The sequence below is a fragment of the Prenolepis imparis genome, unplaced genomic scaffold (assembly GCF_030444845.1).
Source record: "Prenolepis imparis isolate NDT839.2.m4 unplaced genomic scaffold, iyPreImpa1.0 SCAF_4, whole genome shotgun sequence".
In the NCBI taxonomy this organism is placed as follows: domain Eukaryota; kingdom Metazoa; phylum Arthropoda; class Insecta; order Hymenoptera; family Formicidae; genus Prenolepis; species Prenolepis imparis.
This window is the reverse complement of record NW_028141162.1, coordinates 21,104,550-21,127,152: the sequence shown is the minus strand read 5'-3', so window position 1 is coordinate 21,127,152 and position 22,603 is coordinate 21,104,550. Positions and strand designations below refer to the sequence as shown.

The window sequence follows — 22,603 nt, the reverse complement described above, 5'->3', positions numbered from 1 at the left end:
ATTCTGCCAAAAATATATTTTTAATGTGTTTAAGGTTTACATTACAGCATTGTATGTTTATATCGATTCCGTTTAAGATCTATTTGAGAACAATATATACGCTCACGTGTGGTTTACGATATCAGATTATTTTTTAAACAGCGCAGATGTCTTTATCATTTGCGACTTTTGCCAGCAAATTCATTTAAAGTTTTACATTTCAAATATTATATGAGGTTAAGAAATCTATGACAATAATGCAAGAGAGAGAGAGAGAGAGAGGGGGGGAGGGGGAGAGGGAGAGAGAGAGAGAGAGAGAGAGAGAGAGAGAGAGAGAGAGAGAGAGAGAGAGAGAGAGAGAGAGAGAGAGAGAGAGAGAGAGAGAGAGAAATGGAGAAACGGAGAAAGAGAGATATATATATGTATACAGGGGGAGTTTTTTAACTTGAGACTGCAAAAGATCTGGAAAACTAAGCATTGTACGAAAAAATGTTCCAAATAAACTTTCAATAGTTTCGAGGGTGCAATTCTATTCCGCAAAAATTAGCCCCTTCCCGCCCCCCCTAGGGGGTGGGACTGGGGGTAACTTTGAAATCTTAAATGGGATCGATCGACCATCAAGAATCGAAAAAATGGTTTAGACAAAATTTACGTATTTTTGGACGTAGAATTCGAATCTGCAATAAAAAGTAGGGGTTCCCATTAAAGATTAATTTTTGCGGAATAGAATTGCACCCTCGAAACTATTGAAAGTTTATTTCGAACATTTTTTCGTACAATGCTTAGTTTTCCAGATATTTTGCAGTCTCAAGTTAAAAAACTCACCCTGTATATAATTTAATCATATGATACTTTTCGATTCATGCATAATGCGTGTGAAGCGACAGAAAATTATATGCGTGACGTAAACTATAGATATTCTGTCACTTCATGTGCATCATGCGTGAATCGGAAAGTACATATAATATTTATATATAGTTATGTATTTTTGATTTTTTGATTTTCGTGTGCTATGTTGTCTGTAAACAATTAATAATTGGATTGTATCTTTTCAAGTAAAAGGACTGTTCGCGTACTCTTTCGAACTTATCTCACGATGCTCCGACATACGTGAGATTTTAATTGCGAAAGAATACACAGTACAATTCTTAATTATTTACAGGCAGCATAGCATAAAAACGAAAAACATCAATATGCAATTATAAAAATATAATTATTTTGAAACCACAGTAGTAGATATACTATGCCGGTTCTAACTCAAGTCCTCTGAGGGGGATGCGTGGCGCGGGGGGTTCTCCGGGGCGAGGGGTATGACGTCGCGCGGGGCGGGGGTATCTCGGTGGCGCGGGGGCTGACGTCACGCGGGTGGAGGGGGATGTTTCGACAAAGGAGGGGGGTCTAAGAATGTTCGGCAACTAATTATCTTTGTGATTTATGGCTACCCGAAGCCATAAAACTATGTTTTTCATTTTATGGACATTTTATCATTAGGAAAGGAATGAAGATTTTAGGGCCGACGCTGCGACGAACATGTCAAACGTTATTTATAGGGGTGCAAATGTAAAAGCGTTGACGTTCGGCAGCTTTGTATCCTCGCGGAAAATCGGTCGTAAACGAGAGCGAAACATTTTTTCTTAATATTTGTTAAGGAAGAATGCAACGTATCGGCGCCAACGTTCGGCTGCTTGTAACCGGAGCACTCTAGAATCCATAAAACTATGTTTTCTCATTTTATAGACATTTTATCATTAGGAAAAGAATGATGATTTTAGGGCCGACGCTGCGACGAACATGTTGAAACGTGATTAGGTGCAAAAGCGTTGACGTTCGGCAGCTTTGTACCCTCGCGGAAAATCTCCCATAAAAACGAGAGCGAAACATTTTTCTTAATATTTTTTAAGGAAGAATGCACGTATCGGCGCCAACGTTCGGCAGCTTGTGTCCTTACTCCTCTATCCATAAAACCGATATCTCGGGAAACTATCTTTTGAGATACGCCAAATGTTAGAAAAGGAGACAGAGTTAGGTGAAATATATATAAGGAGGATGAAAGCGCGTCAAACCATAGTACGATTTGAAAGCGCATAAATGCAGCGGTGAAAAAAGTTTAGCGGTTACTTTCTTGTATTAGAAGTGTTAGTGGTATAATAGTGAATAAAAGAAATAATGGAAAACATCGAGCAGAACGAACGCGACCTGTTGGAGCGGTCCCGCCAAGTCACCACCTTGGGCGAATATTTTGCATGGGTGCTGCGCTGCGAGGAATTTATCAAACTGCTCGAAGAACGCAGTCGTGTCAAGCGTCCGCGACTCTCGATTGGATATAGACAATCTTTGGTTGCTAGAATCGCGCGACTCGAGGGTGCAAAGACTCGATTGCAGAGACAGTTTATACCCAGTGGTGGTAATTACAGTGGTGGTAATTACAGTGGCGATAATAATACGGGAAGACTCGTTTGGCGAGAGATCGATACCGCGTTCGAAAATCGGATACTGACAGGTGCGGTGATTAACGCAAACTATGTCGAACCGCGACAATTTTTGGAAGATGCTAGTAGTGTAGTACTCGAGCAAGTGCAAGATGTTATAAAAATATACAACTGTGCAAAAGTAAATACCGTGTTCAACGGTGAGTTTGTGTCCGGTGATAAACGCACCAACAAAAGTATTAACACGAGAAATTATGAACTCTTTCGCACGTCCGATTTACGCGAGTGGTATGAGCGGCATGTCATCGAATCCACATTGGCGTCTCTCGAAGAGTTTCAGGAACGTGATAGCGGATGGGCATTGTCACGAATACTCGATCTTACGGTCAATGTCAACAAGTGCAATCCTATGCGTGCGGGGTGTTATTTAAACTTGCCACGAGAAATTATGACGAAGAGAGCAGTGGTGAACGTGCAGTCTAAAGACAATGCATGTTTCGCGTGGTCAGTGGTGGCCGCTCTGTACCCCGCCGAAAGAAATGTGACACGGGAATTTTCATATCCTCATTACACGACAGTGCTAAATTTACAAAACATTGAGTTTCCAATGACGTTGAACCAAATAAAAAAATTTGAACATATAAACGATATCTCAATCAACGTCTACGGCATCGAGAGGAAGAAAGAACTATCTATTCTTCCGATACAGCTCACTGATCGGAAGAGAGAAAAACATGTAAATATGCTGTATGTGGAGGAGGACGATAACGTTGGACATTTCGCATGCATCAAAAATCTATCCCGGCTTGTCAGCACGCAACTGAGCAAACATGGTCACAAGAAATATATCTGCGATCGGTATGTATATTTATTGCAATAAAATTATATATTAAAATAATTGTAAATAAAATTGTAATTTTCATTTTACAGATGCTTGCACTTCTTTAATTTGAGCGAAAAATTGGAGACTCACATTGCGGACTGTCGAGAAATGAACGACTGCGCTATCCGATTACCAAGCGATAAGGATAAGTGGCTCAGCTTCGACAACTACAACAGAAAGGAGCGGCTTCCGTTTGTAGTGTACGCCGACTTGGAATGTGTACTGAGGAAGACACCGGAACACGTGTCATACGATCAACATCACGAGGTATTTAGCGTCGGGTACTACGTGCAATGTTCGTACGATAAAACATTATCCGCCTACCGATTTTATCGCGGCGTCGATTGTGTCGCGTGGTTCGCCGAAGAAGTTAAAAATTTAGCGCATCGCGTAAAGGGTATTTTGTCTGATAATGTCCCCATGACAAAATTAACGCAAGATGAATGGGAAAAATTTCATAGCGCCACGCATTGTCATATATGTTCGTACAAGACGATACACGCGTACGCGATCATTGTCATCTGACCGGGCGATACAGGGGTCCCGCACACTCAAACTGTAATATAAATTACAAAGACTCTTATGTCATTCCTGTAGTTTTCCATAATCTATCCGGCTATGACGCACATTTCATAATAAAAGAAATAGCTACCGCGTATAAAGGATGCGTAGATGTGCTTCCAATAACAAAAGAAAAATACATTTCATTTACGAAGACTGTCAATAGTACCGACGACGACAAAGATTGGAAAACTTTCATGAAATTACGATTCATCGATTCATACAAATTTCTCAGTGCTAGTCTTGACAAATTGGCATCCTTCCTCGATAAGGGTAAGTTAAAAATTTTGCGTTCCAATTTTTCCGCATTATCCGCTAACAATTTTGAATTATTAACGCGAAAAGGTGTCTTTCCGTACGAGTACATTGACTGCGTGGACAGGCTGCAGGACACGCGTTTACCACCACGCGAATCATTTTACAGTTCTTTAACCGGTGACACTGTATCCGAGAGTGATTACGCACACGCCGTCAACGTGTGGCAGCAGTTCTCCATTCAAACCTTGGGTTTGAACACAGCGATCTGTACTTAAAAACTGATGTCTTGTTGTTGGCAGATATATTTGAAAACTTTCGCAACACTTGCATCGCGAGTTATGGACTCGATCCTGCGTATTATTATACTCTTCCTGGGTATACATGGGACGCGATGCTAAAACATACACGCGTAAATTTCGAACTGCTTACCGATATCGATATGGTTATGTTTATTGAACAGGGTATACGCGGCGGTCTAAGTCAATGTTCAGGAAGATATGCGCAGGCCAACAACAAGTACATGCAGTCATATGATCCATCGAAACCATCATCATATCTCATGTATTTTGATGTAAATAATTTATACGGATGGGCAATGTGCCAACCATTGCCATATGCCGATTTTCGATGGGTCGACGACGTATCTAATTTTGACATCTCGTCAATAGCGCTCGATTCACCTACAGGCTATATCCTCGAAGTAGATTTAGAGTATCCACAACATCTTCACGACACGCACATTGACCTACCGTTTTGCCCGACAGGTGACAAACCGCCCTGCAAGCGGGAAGATAAGCTTCTCGCAACGCTATATGATAAGAAGCGTTACGTCATACACTACCGCAACCTGCAGCAGTGCACGCGTCACGGTCTTCGTATCGTAAAGATACATCGCGTATTACAATTTACTCAATCCGCATGACTCCGCGATTACATTGAACTAAATACAAAATTTAGAACACAAGCGTAAAATGATTTTTGAGAAAAATTTGTACAAATTGATGAACAACGCGGTATTCGGCAAAACTATGGAAAACGTTCGAAATCATGTAGATGTAAAATTATTGACAAAGTGGGACGGACGATACGGAGCAGAGGCGATGATTGCTAAACCAAATTTTCACAGTAAAAGCATCTTTTCGGAAAATTTAATTGCCGTAGAATTACGTAAACTAGAAGTAAAATTTAACAAACCAATCTATGTTGGTATGTGTATACTCGACATATCGAAAGTGTGTCTGTACGAATTTCACTACGAGTACATGTCACCGCTCTATCGTGACAGATGCCGGATAATGTACACTGACACCGACAGTTTAATATACCATATTAAATGCGAAGACGTGTATGAAAATATGAAACGCGATATCGCTAGATTCGATACGAGCGATTATCCAATTGACAACGCGTACGGTATAGCGCATGCAAACAAAAAGGTGCCAGGCTTGATGAAAGACGAGAATAACGGCGCGATAATGATCGAATTCGTCGGGCTCAGAGCAAAAATGTACGCTTTGCGAGTGGATGGCAAAAAGGACTAAAAAAGCAAAAGGTGTCAAAAGTAACGTTGTCGCGAGAACGATAACATTCGACGATTATACGCGGTGCCTGAATGACGAGATTGAAATGACACGTCAGCAGTCATGTATAAGACCGAAATTGCATGAAGTGTATACCATCTGCGAGACAAAAATTGCTCTAAGTCCGTACGACGATAAGCGGTATATCATACCTGATTCGACTGACACATTACCATGGGGACATTACCAGATACCCTTATAAAATATAATCTAATATAATGTAACATATGTGTATGTATTTCATATATTGGAACGGAAAGGATGTATTAATAAAGATTTTGTATTTCACATATTTCATGTATATTGTAATATTTCAAATACTTTTATATGTTGTACACATTATATATTTTTTAATTTTTGAGTAATTAATAAATACAATTTGTATGAATTAAATTGCATTGTCCTTATGTATCCAAGAATTGTGCGAATTGTCAAATCCCAGCCATTTTACGTAAACCTCGTCACTCCTCCTGCGCAGTACTTCCTCCACGAGATATACGTCCGGATAATTCGCGCTATGCAACTCGTGCTCGTAAAACGCTCCAGCGACAGATGTTTTGCGATAGTCCTCGAGTAGATAGGTTACGGGATTAGTACGCTGCACTTTAACAATTTTAAACATTTCGGTTGTCCAATTTGGTGTGTAACCCTTCTCAAAAAGTTTCTTGTACTTGCTAACGCGTACCGGGTCACCTACTTTGAACTTTGCCGGAGCGGCAATCTTTATGTTACTATATACTGTTTTTAAAAGTTTATCAGCGATCGCGGGGGTGACGTCGGCGGGTCGCATGCCGATTGTTCGATGCTTGCGCGCGTTGTAATCCGATACGAGTTCCGCCAACGCGTCGATCCACTTGTAAGTTCCGTTCAGCGTAAACATCTTCCACATGTCGTTCTTCAGCGTGCGATTGAATTGCTCGACGACCGATGCCTTCAATACCGAATATGTAGAATAGTGATTGATGTTATGTTTCCGTATAAGCCGTTGCACGTCGGCGTTATAAAATTCTTTCCCCATATCGGTTTGCATGTTTCTCGGGCATCTCTTGCTATCTCGAATTATCTCGGCGATAGCGTCAGCCGTCTCGCTTCCACCTTTACTCTTGAGTGGTATGGCCCACGCGTACTTGCTCAACACATCGATGACGGTGAGTATGTAGTGGTAACCTCTGTTGAAACGAGAGTACGGACGCATCTCGACGATGTCAGCTTGCCACAGGTCATCGTATCCCCGCACTATGACGTGTCTTCGGGGAAAATTTTTCCTTGCCGGCGCGTGCAGTTCGTTCACCAACTGCCGTTTCTCCAAACTATGTTGTTTCATCGCTTCGTCGGTTTTTTTCGATCGCCGTTTGTCGCTCGTTTTATCACTCATTTCCGTTCTTGAGCCGTTCCTGACCCGTTCGTAGCCGTTCCTGACCCGTTCTTCAGCCGTTCGTAGCCGTTCCTGACCCGTTCTTGAGCCGTTCCTGACCCGTTCGTAGCCGTTCCTGACCCGTTCTTGAGCCGTTCCTGACCCGTTCTTGAGCCGTTCTTGAACCGTTCTTGAGCCGTTCGTAGTCGTTTTTGAGCCGTTCTTGCGTTGTTTACTTCCGTTCTTGACCCATTCGAAAATCGTTCTTGATTCGTTCGCTGCCTTGTTCACAGTCGTTTCTAACCCGTTCGTAGCCTCTCCTGACCCGTTCGCAGCCGTTACTGACCCGTTCGCAGCCCTGTTTGAGTTGTTTGTAGCCTTGCATGTAGCCTTTAAAGACTTGTTCGTAGCCTCGTTCGCAGCCCTGCTTGAGTTGTTGGTAGCCTCGTTCGCTGTTGCTAGGCCGTTCATAGCCTCGTTCGCAGCTGTTGCTAGGCCGTTCACTATCACTCATTGTAGTTAGATAGTAGTTCGATAATCCTTCGTAGCTGTTCGATAATTGTTCGTAGCCGTTCGATAACCCTTCGTAGATGTTCGATAACCGTTCGATAGCCGCTCCTAACCCGTTCACTGCTGCTCATTCAGGTTGATAGCCGTTTCTGAGTTAGCGTTAGCCGCGCGTTGAAGTTCGTTTATCACAATCTGTATTGGCCGTACATCCTTCTCGAACGAAGTCAGCTTCTCATCTGATTCTTTCTGTTGATTCATCAATCTTTTAACGCAGGATTCCACCTACAGTTTGTTGACGGCATCGGTGTCAGCCTCAGGTTGCGCTACACGACGAATCTTCCGCGACCTTGCGTCATAGTCCGTAACGACGCGACACAGAGCGTTTTCGTGCACATAACTTTTCACCAATCTATCCCAAGAACCGCTTGTGCTGGTTGCATCATTTCTTGGTTCGAATAATCCAAATTTGTTGATAGGCATTTTTTTTTCCCGATACGAGTGACGCTGATCGACTGATTAGATTTGTCGAGACACCATTCAATTTATAATAATACCTGCTTCGCGAAGTTCCTCGATGATCGACAGGATCTCATTGTCGTGAGCGTTGTGGCCAGCTCGGCGCGAAGCGTCCAGCAATCGTACCCGATCCACTAGCTCGTTGGGGTCATCCCAGTGTATGTAATCGATCTTATTGTCGGTTAGCGCCATCGCGTGAGGCATGAATACTCCCTTTCCAGATTTTTTCTTTTCAATCGATATCAATGGTGCGATTATATGTTTGTACTTGTATCCCCTGTTGCTTCGTAATTGGCCTTGTGTGTCATAATTGCGTTTATGCGCTTTCGTCGCCAATAATATGCTCTTGTATTTATGGATATCATCCTCCGTGTAAATGTCATCATCGGGAATTCTCTTGAAGATCGTATAATCCTGGTGTACCAATGTACCTCACTTTGTCTATAATTATAGAGTCATATTTGTCAATGTCGAATCGTTTGTTACCGAGACGCATTTCATCCTTGTCGAAATAGACACCGTACACGTGATCGATTTTCCTTTCTTTGTCGTCACCGAGGAGAGTGCTCATGTACTCTTGTCCCAGTGGTCCCAAGTGCTTTCGCAACATTTCTTGACCTTCCAGCGTTTGTAATGTGTTTCGAACAAACGATGTTTCGAGCGTGCCCGAGGTTTCGAAAACATTTTCGTTTGCGAGTGTTTCGGGTATAGGTTGTACGATTCTCGTTGTCGTGAATGGTGTAGAGGTTATCATCGGTTCATCCAGTAAAGCATCCGATGTACGCTGTGTCGATGAGCGATTCGGGTTTGACCCGAACAGCGTTTCCTCTTTTTCGGTGTCGCATCATCCTTCTCCTCTTCTTCTTCCTCCTCCTCCTCCTCCTCCTTGTACCGCTTGATGGGTAAGATTTTAATCTTTGCGATACTTTCCGGCTCATTTTTCACCGCGATCGAGTTGTCGACAATCTTTTGTAGCGGCTCAATAATAGGTCTAAAATGGGTCTTGATCGCGATATCGTCATCGATCTTACCGGTCTTCAAAGCGCGATGTTTCTTGCGAATTGATTCACTCGTTTTCGCAATCTCCTTCGCTATCTTTTCACGCTCGCGAATATTATCGTTCTCAGCCATGTCGGTAGAGTGTCGAACGCTCGTGTTTCACCTCTCTCGACAGAACATCGGCAACGACTAATTGTTTTGCGGTATCGCGAACACGTTAAATCCGTTTCTGTATCGGCCGTTCGTAAGCGAGCTATCCTTATCTATCACTAGAAATCCATACTTTTGCTGCCAACAAGTACGACATAATTCACTGAAATCCTCGTATGACATGTCAGTATTCACGTGATCATTGTACACATGTTTCAAGTTGGTACCATCCTGTTTAAACAAGATTAGCAGGTTTGCGTTGTCGCGTATAAGATGTTTCGGTATTCTTGCGTATGTTTGACAGAGATAGAAGCAGTCGACGTTCGAGTGGCGTCCCATTGAAAAGTATTCTCTTATCGTATTTTGTTTGTCGCACGCCACGTCATCGAAAACGAAAATCGAGTTTGGATATGCTTCGCTCGGTGGAATGACGTCACTGTTATTGGAGAATGTAAAATAGCCGATTTCATCGATCGACGTCAACAAATTCTCCAGATACTGATATTTTGGCTGTTGCAGTGACTTTGAGTACACGTACACGTTTTCAAAGCGGACGCCGTGCGGGCTTTCTATCAAACTAATCAACACGTTAGTTTTACCGCAATTCGAGGGGCCGCAAACGATCGCGCGTATAGTAGTCGGCAGTATCGTACCGTGTCTACGCATCTCCGCGTTGTCCCCCATCGATTGTAATCTGGCGTCGTAATTCGTCACGCGTATCGCGAAAGGTTGTTGCACGAATCTCATTTTCCCACTCCCCGATTGAATCGAACGCTTGCCTATTTATAGCTGCGCGGAACCACGAATCGCTCAGTAACGAAAAAATGTTTGTTCTGCTAACAAGTGCTTCCGATATTCACGGTTTAAGCGCCGAACAGCTGCAATTTGTGCCAAAAGCAGTTTTACTGCAATGTGAAAATCACATCCACTACGTGTGGGACAAGCTTCCGGAACATATAAAGGCTGATTTGGAGGTTCAGGCCTGTCGCCGCTGTTTCGAACATTACAATCGACCATGGCAGCAAACGCACATCGACGGTCCAGCGCCGATGATAAAGGATTGCAGCGAATGTCAGCGAAAAAAATAGGTAGAGGCCTATTAAATCAGGCGATAAACGCACTTCCGATCGAATTCCATATCCCCGGCTATCAGTTTTGCGGTCCGGGCACGCGACTACAAAAGCGATTAGCCAGAGGCGATCGAGGTATCAACCCATTGGACGCAGTGTGCCGTGAACACGATATAGCGTACTCTCAAAGCAACGATCTCATCGAGAGACACGCGGCAGATAGGATACTCGCCAAGGAAGCGCAAACTCGCATCGTTGCGAGAGATTCGACTCTCGGTGAGAGAGCCGCCGCCACAGCTGTCTGGGCAGCGATGAAAGCCAAGACGAAGTTCGGTATGGGCCTGAAGACGACAAAGACGAAGACGAAGAAAAAGATGGCGAAGAAGCGAATACTTCCGGTAGCGAAACGTGGGGGTGTATTGCCGATTCTACCAATGTTGGGCGCGCTCGGATCTCTGGTCGGTGGAGCGGCTGGTGTAGCAAAGATGGTGAACGACGGAAAAGCCGCACAACGTCAGTTGCAAGAGATGCTACGTCACAATCGCGCCATGGAAGGTTACGGATTGTATCTCGCTCCATACAAACACGGACGAGGAGTTTCAACGAGAAAAAAGGGGGAAAAAACGTCAAAGAGACGCTAAAAATCCCACAGGGCCTAACTACCAACATACAATTGCTACAACTGGCAAAACGTATGCACATTCCATATTTTAGAGGTGTTTTCATGCGTGATTCATTACCAATCGGTGGTATATATCGAAACGAGAGCGGCATCGTAAATTTGGATAACGCTAAAGGATCGGGTACTCATTGGGTAGCGTATGCAAAGAGGGGGGATCGCGCTATATATTTTGACAGTTTCGGCAATCTTCGACCGCCGAATGAATTGGTGCGATATTTAAATGTGACAAAGATACAATACAATTACACACCTGTTCAAACTTACAATCAAAGCATCTGTGGACAATTGTGCTTACAGTTTCTCCGAGCGGTCGATGCATGTGAATTTAAAGACTGACATTGCGCTATTTAACTCAGTATTCGTTAAACAGTTTTGCCGATATGTCTATGACATTCACGCTGACTGGAAAGAGTAGCGTCCTCGCGGCAAACTACTTTCCCGCCGTAGATTTGAGCGACGATGAATACGAGCTAGGTCTAGCGGATTTTGAGACTTATCATACGATATCGAACGTGAATTCCTCGAATAATAAATTTTACTTTGGCAAAGATGACGCGGAAATTACGATTCCCGAGGGATACGAGCTGCAAGCGATACATGAGTTTTTAAAACATGCAATTTTACGAAAACGTCCGCGACACGCTGTTCGTGACGATGATAAAAAACACGCTGACACCACGCATATTCGGACGAATGACGACGGTGACTTTGAAGATGGAGAATATCCGATAGTGCTCCGCGCTAATTATAATACGATGAGGAGCGAGATCAAATGCGCCTACAGAATGAATTTTAGCAAGCCTAACAACATTGGATCGCTGCTGGGATTCTCGAACCGTATACTCCAGCCGCGAAAACGGTACAAGTCGGACAATATGCCGATTAATATTATCAACGTGAACATTATCCGCGTAGAATGTAATGTGACCGCGGGCGCGTACAGCAACGGCAAACTCGTTCATACGATACATGAATTTTCACCGAGGGTATCACCAGGATATAAGATATCAGAAACACCGGCGCACATCATTTACCTGCCGATCATCGTGCGGAGCATTACGGATTTAACGTTACGCGTTGTCGACCAGGACAGACGATTGCTCGATTTTCGAGGAGAAGAGATCACCATTAGATTGCACGTACGACGACGACAGCGATAACGTACGTGTGCGGCGTATGAGATGCTCGTGTTGAACGGATCGAAAGATACGAGAGATAACACAATCTTTACGGAGCCAGCGACAACAACAACAACGTCGACATTCACTAATATCCAATCATCCGGTTGCAGTAAGAAAAAGAAACTGAACGCATCAAACGTTGCGTTTTTACAATCTTTGGGATTCGCGGTGCGAAACATCTGAACAATGACCGACATCCTCAACATTGGAGACGAGCCAATCTTCGACGATCGCATCGTCAAGATCGAGACTGACACGTACAACCCGTTCGCTAACACAACATTCGGACACAGTGATGAGATAAGAATACCCATACAACAACAGGATCTGTATACGTTGCCGTATGATAGTTTCCTATACATCGAGGGAGAACTAAAGATAAATAAACCAGCCGAAGGATCTGCTGTGATACTGGGAAATAATTGTGTCGCATTCATGTTCGATGAGATTCGATACGAACTCGATAGCGTGGAGATTGATCGCAATAGAAACGTGGGAATAACAAGTTTGCTCAAAAACTATGTAACGATATCATCCGATAGAAGCGTGATTATGAGAAACGCCGGCTGGACTGATCCGACTACTGCGAATGGAAACTTCAATTTTTGCGTACCGCTCTACATGTTATTGGGATTTTGCGAGGATTACAGACGAGTGGTGATGAACGCTCGTCATGAGTTAATCTTAATACGATCGCGCAACGACAACAATTGTCTGATTGGAAATTCGACGCTGGAGCCTGTGATCAACATATTCAAGATACAATGGCGAATGCCACATGTGTTGTTGAGCGAGATTAAGAAGCTGTCGATGCTGCTCGCTCTGAAAAGCGGACGCTACCTCAGCATGGGTTTTCGCTCGTGGGATCTGTATGAGTATCCGCTATTGCAGCGTACAACCAAGCATTCATGGGCCATTAAGACAGCGACTCAGCTGGAGAAGCCACGATATGTTATCTTCGCTCTGCAGACAGGTCGGAAAAACATCATGTCTGAGGATATGAGTCGATTCGACGATTGCAAGATGACCAATGTGAAACTCTATCTGAACTCGGAATGTTATCCGTACGACGATATGAATCTGGATTTCGATAAAAACAGATGGTCGATTCTGTACGATACGTATGCGCGTTTCTGCAAGAACTATTATGGATACGAGTATCTCGAGCCGAGTCTCACCGTCTCAATGTTTCTACGTAACGGTCCGTTCGTGATCATCGATTGTTCTCGACAAAACGAATCGGTCAAGAGCGCAACCGTGGATGTGAGATTGGAATTCGAGTGTAAGGAGAATGTGCCGATGAATACCATTGCGTACTGTCTCATCATACATGATCGCGTGATCCAGTACAACCCGTTGACCAACGTTGTGCGCAAAATCACCTAAACACACCAACAATTTAGAGAGAGGGGGAAGCATAGCAGAATATAAATCAAAGTGTTATGAGATAGTTGTCATTCTTCTTTTTAACTGATACATCGAAGAGAGAGATCTCGTCATGTCCGTACCAACGTTTGTGGATCTACAGGGGTTTATCCTCAATAAACAATTCATTGTAAAGGAAGCGGCAATCCTGAGAAGAGGATTTATTTTGTCACATTATTTTTTCGCATGTCCTGTACCATGGGGTGTGCTCATAAAATCTGAGAGACACCAAGCCTCATGGTTGACTCGAAATCATCATGGATTGCAATGGGAAGATGGAAACGTTCCATACAGCATGGCTCAGCGTTTGATTACAACAGCTATCGTTGGTGGACCACATGAAGAAGAAGAAGAATCCATTCTCGTATATGTAAAAGGATTTGAAAAGCGAGAATGGTTAGCCGATATATTGGATGAAGCGGGAAACGGTTTCATTATTGAGACCTTGGATGCTGATTACGACGATATCGAGTCTCTAAATAATCTAGATGTTAAAAACACTATGCGATGTGGAAAACATGTTAAGAATTGCGCATTACAAAATGTATTCAAAATATTTAACTGGTGGTCGCAACGCCAGAAAGAATTGCAAGATTTGGAAAAATAAAATATTTAAACATTAATGTGTTTTATCTCTTATTCCCCTTCCCCAATCCTTTCCTCACGAATCGTTTCTAAGAATTCTTTTTATCCGAGCGCCGTTTCCCCTTCTCCTAAATTTCATAGCGCCAATAGTATTTTAGAATCTCCCACCACATTTACCTCACTACTTTTAAAAATAAGCGTCATGTACAACACTCGATTAATTTCTTTATACGATCAGTGTAGCGTTAACCGTTCGTGCTGGTGGTTTCACTTTTAAAATCTGGAAATATGTACTACGCTGAAAGAAGCAGCGGCTCCGGCAGATATGCGAATAATTACATACCGAATTGTAATGAAACTCCATTGTTTGAGAACAAATGCGACAAGTAAGTTTAACTTTTTCTATTTTTCTATTTTTATGTCTTTATATTTTTACAAATTTATTATTTTTCAAACTAATTTCATTTTTACAGCATTTCGTTGGAGCCTCGTGCGGTTCGTATATCGTATACTAGGTAGACGATATGCATTGACAGCTACGGAATTTAAATTCCTCGAAATTGGTATCAAAGTGGATCCACCGAGTTACGTGGAAATCGCCATAGGAGATCATCGAGGAAAGGAACTGATACTATCTCTCGAAGCGTGGAAAGGACTCTACGAGCAACGTCACAATATTCAGAATCTGCTTCGAAACGATTCTAAAGATACCTACAGTTTTATAAGCGTTGGACCGTTAACAGTGCGAGTTCGTACGATTAACGACGCCAAGTTAATAAGTCTTGAATCTTCAAATGTATGCATGATGATGATCGAATCGACGTTACACCGTATGTTCGCTCTCGATCCATGCATTGATGTAACTTTTGACCGATTGGTTAAAATTACCAATACAGTCGATATCAAGTTTACGCAATTTTCAAATATCGCGTCCAATGTAACGAATCCTAAAGAAGTATCAAATGTAATACGCGTGAGCGACGCCTTCAACAAGCATTAGCTCATCGATTGCGAGCTAGCAGCTTTAGTTTTTAGTCCATAATATGTAAGAAAAAAATATTTAAAAGAAGAATAAAGAGTTTTTAAGTATAAATTATGATGTAATTTCTTTGCATGCATTTCCATTCTCCATCTTTCTCCCACCCGTAAGCAGTCCCAGCTCTCATACGTAGCTCGTTGTAAGGTCCTTGCGGGGGATGACGTCATGCGGCGAAGGGGGAACGTGACGCTAGAGACTGAGAGGCTAGGGATCGCGAGGCTAGGGACCGAGAGGCTAGGGATCGCGAGGCTAGGGACTGAGAGGCTAGGGATCGCGAGGCTAGGAACCGAGAGGCTAGGGACTGCGAGAGAGGTAGCGCTTAGGAGAGAAAGAGAGAGCGCGAGAGAAAGAGAGGGTGTGAGGCGAACGTGAAGGAGAGAGATGTTGCGGCGAGGTATATGAAAGAGAGATAGCGCGAAGTTAGGGCCTGCGAGAGAGGTAGCGCTTAGGAGAGCGTGAGGCGCAGCGAGGAGAGAGAGAGAGATGACGCGAAGGAGAGCGCGAGGAGAGAGAGAGAGGCGCACGCGAGAGATGATGCAGCGAAGGAGAGCGCGAGGAATGAGAGAGAGAGAGGCGAACGCGAGAGACAGAGATAGCGAGAGGCGCACGCGAGAGACAGAGATAGCGAAGGAGAGCGTGAGGTGTTCGCAAGAGAGAATTTTTTTTCTATTAATAATAATTTTTATTCATAAAATGTATGTGTGTGTGTGTGTGATTAAAAATATAAAAGCATGTAAAATTTAAAAATAGATATAATATAAAAGATTATAAAAGAATACAATAAAATGTAAATATAAATTAATATAAAAGAAAATTAAGAATAGGAACGAAGTAAAGTCGACCCAACTAGCCAAAATTATATTTATTTAAAAAACACAACGTTTCGACCATGTGGATGTGGTCCTTATCAAGTGTAATATTCATTAGTAGAGGTGCAGCCAAATTAACGATAACGTCAACTTTTCCATAATATAGTTACAACATATTTAAATAAACATAACATAAATTCATTGATGTTGTCAAACCGTTCAGAAATCAGTTGGAAAAAACCGTTGATATGTGAAGCCTCCATATTTAAGTCGAGGAGTAATATTAAAATAATAATTAGATACTTAAAAAGTCGCTAGTAAAATTTTAAAATAGGAACGAAGTAAAGTCGACCCAACTAGCCAAAATTATATTTATTTAAAAAACACACAACGTTTCGACCATGTGGATGTGGTCCTTATCAAGTGTAATATTCATTAGTAGAGGTGCAGCCAAATTAACGATAACGTCAACTTTTCCATAATATAGTTACAACATATTTAAATAAACATAACATAAATTCATTGATGTTGTCAAACCGTTCAGAAATCAGTTGGAAAAAACCGTTGATATGTGAAGCCTCCATATTTAAGTCGAGGAGTAATATTAAAATAATAATTAGATACTTAAAAAGTCGCTAGTTGGGTCGACTATACTTCGTTCCTATTTTAAAATTTTACTAGCGACTTTTTAAGTATCTAATTATTATTTTAATATTACTCCTCGACTTAAATATGGAGGCTTCACATATCAACGGTTTTTTCCAACTGATTTCTGAACGGTTTGACAACATCAATGAATTTATGTTATGTTTATTTAAATATGTTGTAACTATATTATGGAAAAGTTGACGTTATCGTTAATTTGGCTGCACCTCTACTAATGAATATTACACTTGATAAGGACCACATCCACATGGTCGAAACGTTGTGTGTTTTTTAAATACATATAATTTTGGCTAGTTGGGTCGACTTTACTTCGTTCCTATTTTAAAATTTTACTAGCGACTTTTTAAGTATCTAATTATTATTTTAATATTACTCCTCGACTTAAATATGGAGGCTTCACATATCAACGGTTTTTTCCAACTGATTTCTGAACGGTTTGACAACATCAATGAATTTATGTTATGTTTATTTAAATATGTTGTAACTATATTATGGAAAAGTTGACGTTATCGTTAATTTGGCTGCACCTCTACTAATGAATATTACACTTGATAAGGACCACATCCACATAGTCGAAACGTTGTGTTTTTTAAATAAATATAATTTTGGCTAGTTGGGTCGACTTTACTTCGTTCCTATTTTAAAATTTTACTAGCGACTTTTTAAGTATCTAATTATTATTTTAATATTACTCCTCGACTTAAATATGGAGGCTTCACATATCAACGGTTTTTTCCAACTGATTTCTGAACGGTTTGACAACATCAATGAATTTATGTTATGTTTATTTAAATATGTTGTAACTATATTATGGAAAAGTTGACGTTATCGTTAATTTGGCTGCACCTCTACTAATGAATATTACACTTGATAAGGACCACATCCACATGGTCGAAACGTTGTGTGTTTTTTAAATAAATATAATTTTGGCTAGTTGGGTCGACTTTACTTCGTTCCTATTTTAAAATTTTACTAGCGACTTTTTAAGTATCTAATTATTATTTTAATATTACTCCTCGACTTAAATATGGAGGCTTCACATATCAACGGTTTTTTCCAACTGATTTCTGAACGGTTTGACAACATCAATGAATTTATGTTATGTTTATTTAAATATGTTGTAACTATATTATGGAAAAGTTGACGTTATCGTTAATTTGGCTGCACCTCTACTAATGAATATTACACTTGATAAGGACCACATCCACATGGTCGAAACGTTGTGTGTTTTTTAAATAAATATAATTTTGGCTAGTTGGGTCGACTTTACTTCGTTCCTATTTTAAAATTTTACTAGCGACTTTTTAAGTATCTAATTATTATTTTAAAATTAAGAATATTTTTATCGGCTCTCAATATCAAAGATTTAAGTATGAAATTGAATGGATAAAAGATAATATAAAATAAAAATGAAAATATATGAATAAAAATTAATATAAAATATAAAATTAAAAAAAAAATGCTAGCGGCAACGGCAGCTGTGAGGTGGTCGGGCGATGGAGGTGGTTACAGTGACTGCAGCGATGACTGGTGAGGTAGTAGAGTGGAGGCTGCGTCTTATACTGAAAATAGAAACAGTGAATTTTACTTTTGTTTTTTTCAAATTTTTTAATTTATTATAAATATAAAACGGATACTTACAATGATTACAAAGTGGACACATGTTCCGCGTGAATATCAGATGCAGCGGAGCGTGACAATCGCTGCACCACTCTTCTATAATCACTTCATAAGAAGTGGTACAATGCACGCGTATGGCACAAATGTTTACAAATAGTTCCACATTTCGTATTACACAAGCAGTGCATAATTTAATATAATCTTCAGATATATAATATGAATATATAGCGCACACCCTCATTATAACATTTATGTTGCTGATTACAGGCACCCCCAATAATTGTTCAATTATATCCAAGTCCCCGCCGTGCTCGCTACTATAATCGGAGTCTGTTGATTCATTCATTATGTCATTTTCTTCTCTATCACTATCTTCTGCAATATCTATAATATCTACATCAACATCACTATCTTTCGCATCTATAATTTCTATGTCATTATCACTATCCTCAATCATAATAATATCTTCATCCATTTCTTTTACTCTGATCTGTGCTATACGAATGCTAAAGACTTTTTAACGCGGAGACAGACTCTCTCCATAAGTTTCAACCCCCATTCCTCTCAAAATTATCGCAATTCTTCCTTAAAAATATTAAGGAAGATGTTTCGCTCTCGTTTACGACCGATTTTCTGCAAGGGTACAAAACTGCCGAACGTTGGCGCCGATACGTTGCATTCTTCCTTAAAAAATATTAAGAAAAATGTTTCGCTCTCGTTTTTATGGGAGATTTTCCGCGAGGATACAAAGCTGCCGAACGTCAACGCTTTTACATTTGCACCCCTATAAATAACGTTTGACATGTTCGTCGCAGCGTCGGCCCTTTATTCCTTTCCTAATGATAAAATGTCCATAAAATGAAAAACATAGTTTTAATGAACTCTAGAACGCTCCGTTGACAAGTTCGAGCAGCCGGTCATCGGCGCTTCCATAATAAAATTATATTAACGAGGGTACAAAATTGTCAATCATCGGCGCTTGTTCTATACCTTTTTGGGGAAAATGTCTAAGAACCCTCATAAAAAAATCGTAAAGATACCATCTACAAATATTGCACTCAGAAAACTCCCCCTCCTTTGTCGAAACATCCCCCTCCACCCGCGTGACGTCAGCCCCCGCGCCACCGAGATACCCCCGCCCCGCGTGACGTCATACCCCTCGCCCCGGAGAACCCCCCGCGCCCCGCACCCCCCTCAGAGGACCTGAGTTAGAACCGGCATAGTATATCTACTCACAGTTCAAAATATGTATGTCGTAAAAAGGACAAAATCCCATGAACTTACAAATGTTTAATACTAAAAACAGAATGTATTCCAAAATTCACTGCCAGTGAAAATCTATAGTATACGTGACGTAAACTATAGAACTTCTAGCACAGTAAATATTAGAACGCACCTACAAAATATGTTCTTAAAATAAGGAACGAACGCGAGGTTAGGATATCTGTCATGTCATATCTGGAGTAGGCATTGTGGAAGAACATTCTGTTAGAATATTTTTATTTAAATAATAATTTATTATTTAAGTAGTAGAAATATTCTAACAACGTGCTTCTACAATGCCTACTCCAGATGTGACAGATATTCTAACCTCGCATTCGTCTCTGTTTTAATATCATATTTTGTGTTTTTAGTATCACACGTTTGCAAGTTTACGGGATTGCTCCTTCTTACGATGACGTTGGATAAGCAATCTTTGCTAACATACTCGAGTATTTTATCAACGTAAGACAAGTGGACGTATGTATGAGACACATTTAAATAAAAGTGAGTAGTGTTATTTTTTCATAGTTTATAAGTAATAATTAAGAGTAACATAAATCTCATACAATCATCATTTACAATCATTACATAACATAAGTTTCATTTAATTATTTCTTAACCAATTTTTTTCTGTTTACAAGAGGTTCTTTGCAAGAAATAATGCATGGAGTGCAACACACACAAGTGCTGGGATAAATATGGTCCAATTACATTATGAAATATTTTTATTTTACCTTCTTATTGTGTGTGGAACCTAAAGAACTTCTGAATTATTATGATGATAATTATACGGTAAGATGCAGTTCATACAAAAGATATCTTCAAGTCACACTGCTTATTAATATTGTTTCACGTTTATTTTTATTTTAACAGAAAATAGTAGTAGAAGAATAATAATTTGCAAACCACAGATTCAAGCTGCATCGAGTGACAAGAGTGAATCCATTTGCAAACCATGAGATTCAGTTAAGCGAGAGTTCATTATTATTGTCTCCGCTTTCAGAATCTTGTGAAATGTTATGGAATCTTCAACTGTGACTAATCTGTATTTATTGAAGAAGTATCAACGTAATTTTAATCCTTACATGATTGATGAAACATTTATGTTCCTAACTACTTATATATAAGCATGTTTGTTTGCATATATTTGTGTATACGGGAACTTTAAAATAGTCTTAAAAAGATTTATGTACAGACTGCAGTATCATCAACATTGCGATATTTATTTTACATTTGATGTATATATTATGTACAATGTTATGTGTCTAGATATATCAGTAATTCCAATATAATTCCAAAATATTTTTATTAAGGAGTTTGCCACTTTATTACTGTGTGTATTATGTTACTCTTTAAATTGTTAAAATTACAATTATTTAGATTATTAATATTTGACACATAATATATACGTGCGCGCGGAATATGTTGAAAAAGAAAATATTTAATAAAAAATCGTAGTATTTAAAGTATATATGTGTGTGTTCACATTGTTTTTAAAGCATACATGTATTTTAACATTTATTAGTAGAGAAGAAAAGAAAGAGATGAAATAATAGAGGAAGTGCAATTAGATAAGGAACACAGATATACAGTGCAAGTATATATTTTCAGAGCTATAAAAATTATTTATAAAAACATGACTTGAAAAGAGAAAGTATCATTTGACATATCAATAAAAGTGATTACAATACACTACGAATGATTCCAATACAAGAAAATAAAATTATATTATGTAATCAAAATAAAATTTATATAAATTTTATATAAAACAAAATTAATATGCAAATAATATAATATAAATACTATTAATTATATTATTAATTATTTATATGAATATTATTATTATTATAAGATTAATATGCAAACAAAAGAATACTAATTTAAACACTGGAACGGCTCAATTGCACAAACATTAAAACTGTTTACTTGGAAGAGCTCAACTCTTTTCCGGTGTCAAGGCGACAATAAGCGGAGCCGGTTTTATAATTTCGCAAAGGCGGCGACGATAATTTTTGATATAATATTGAATATTGTAATGTGAAATCTCTCATGTGAAAATGATAACGCGAATAATTAAAAAAATTATTTCACCGACTGGCTTTTTTTTTAACAAAACAAAAAGTGTTTTCATATATCAAGTCGTTTCATCATATTTATATCGCCATTCTTATATATTTATATGTGACTATTATATTTATATTTTTATTAATATATTTATATGTAACTATTATTTGTTTTTTTTAAATTGAAAAAATACAAATACAAATAAAATCATACACACCTGCTTAAAAAATATATTACAAAAGAAAAAAATAATTATACATCGAAGTAATTGATTATTGTTTAAAAAATCAAGCCGTTATCAAAATATTTTAATTTTTAAATTTTGTAATATATATTGCATATATAAAATCTTAACGAATCGAACTTTCGAAACATTTCAAGGCGCATTCACTTGCGAAGTATTCGATCGCGCGTGATCGATAACTGTATTAAGTCGGACAGAGTTTTCTGCGCCGTCGTGCCTTTATTAATTAAATCGCCTTTTAATAAATCGAAGGATTGCCGGAGAATCGAGACTGTCGACAATCGTTTTTTTTTCTATGCAAGGCAATTAGAGAACGCTTGTCGCTTATGAGAAAATATGCAGAGGAAAATGACGAATTAATGAAACATCCTTTCACACAGCTATATAAGCAATATAAAAATTCCCACGTATAATGGATTTTGAATATTTAAGCTAAATTGCTTTAAAATCGAGTATCTATCATCTCTCATCGGTTATGTATATTTATTTAATTCTTTAACTTTGTGCAGTTTCTTTTTCCTTAATAAAAAAAATAATTTTATAAGAGATATTATAAAAGATATTATAAGAGATATTATAAGAGATATTAGAGAGTTTATAGAACCATTTTTGGAAAAGCACTGAGAAAAATAAAACAGTATTAAAATTAATGTACGACGTTCGTAAAGAGAGGTAGATAATAAAGTGGATATTTTTATCTTCGAGTTCGTTTTTACGGCGGACGCCGTAATATAGT

At 39.5% G+C, this 22,603-nt stretch overlaps 1 protein-coding gene across 1 annotated transcript; it reads left to right on the top strand.

Moving 5' to 3' along the window:
• Positions 1 to 3,117: 3,117 nt before the first annotated feature.
• LOC145935640 (uncharacterized) lies at positions 3,118 to 20,025 on the top strand (the record flags this gene model as incomplete). Its single annotated transcript, XM_083037124.1, has 3 exons — positions 3,118 to 3,266; positions 3,339 to 3,688; positions 19,931 to 20,025. Coding segments are annotated over 3 exons (594 nt in total), but the record flags the coding sequence as incomplete, so codon positions are not given.
• Between the last annotated feature and the right edge of the window lie 2,578 nt (positions 20,026 to 22,603).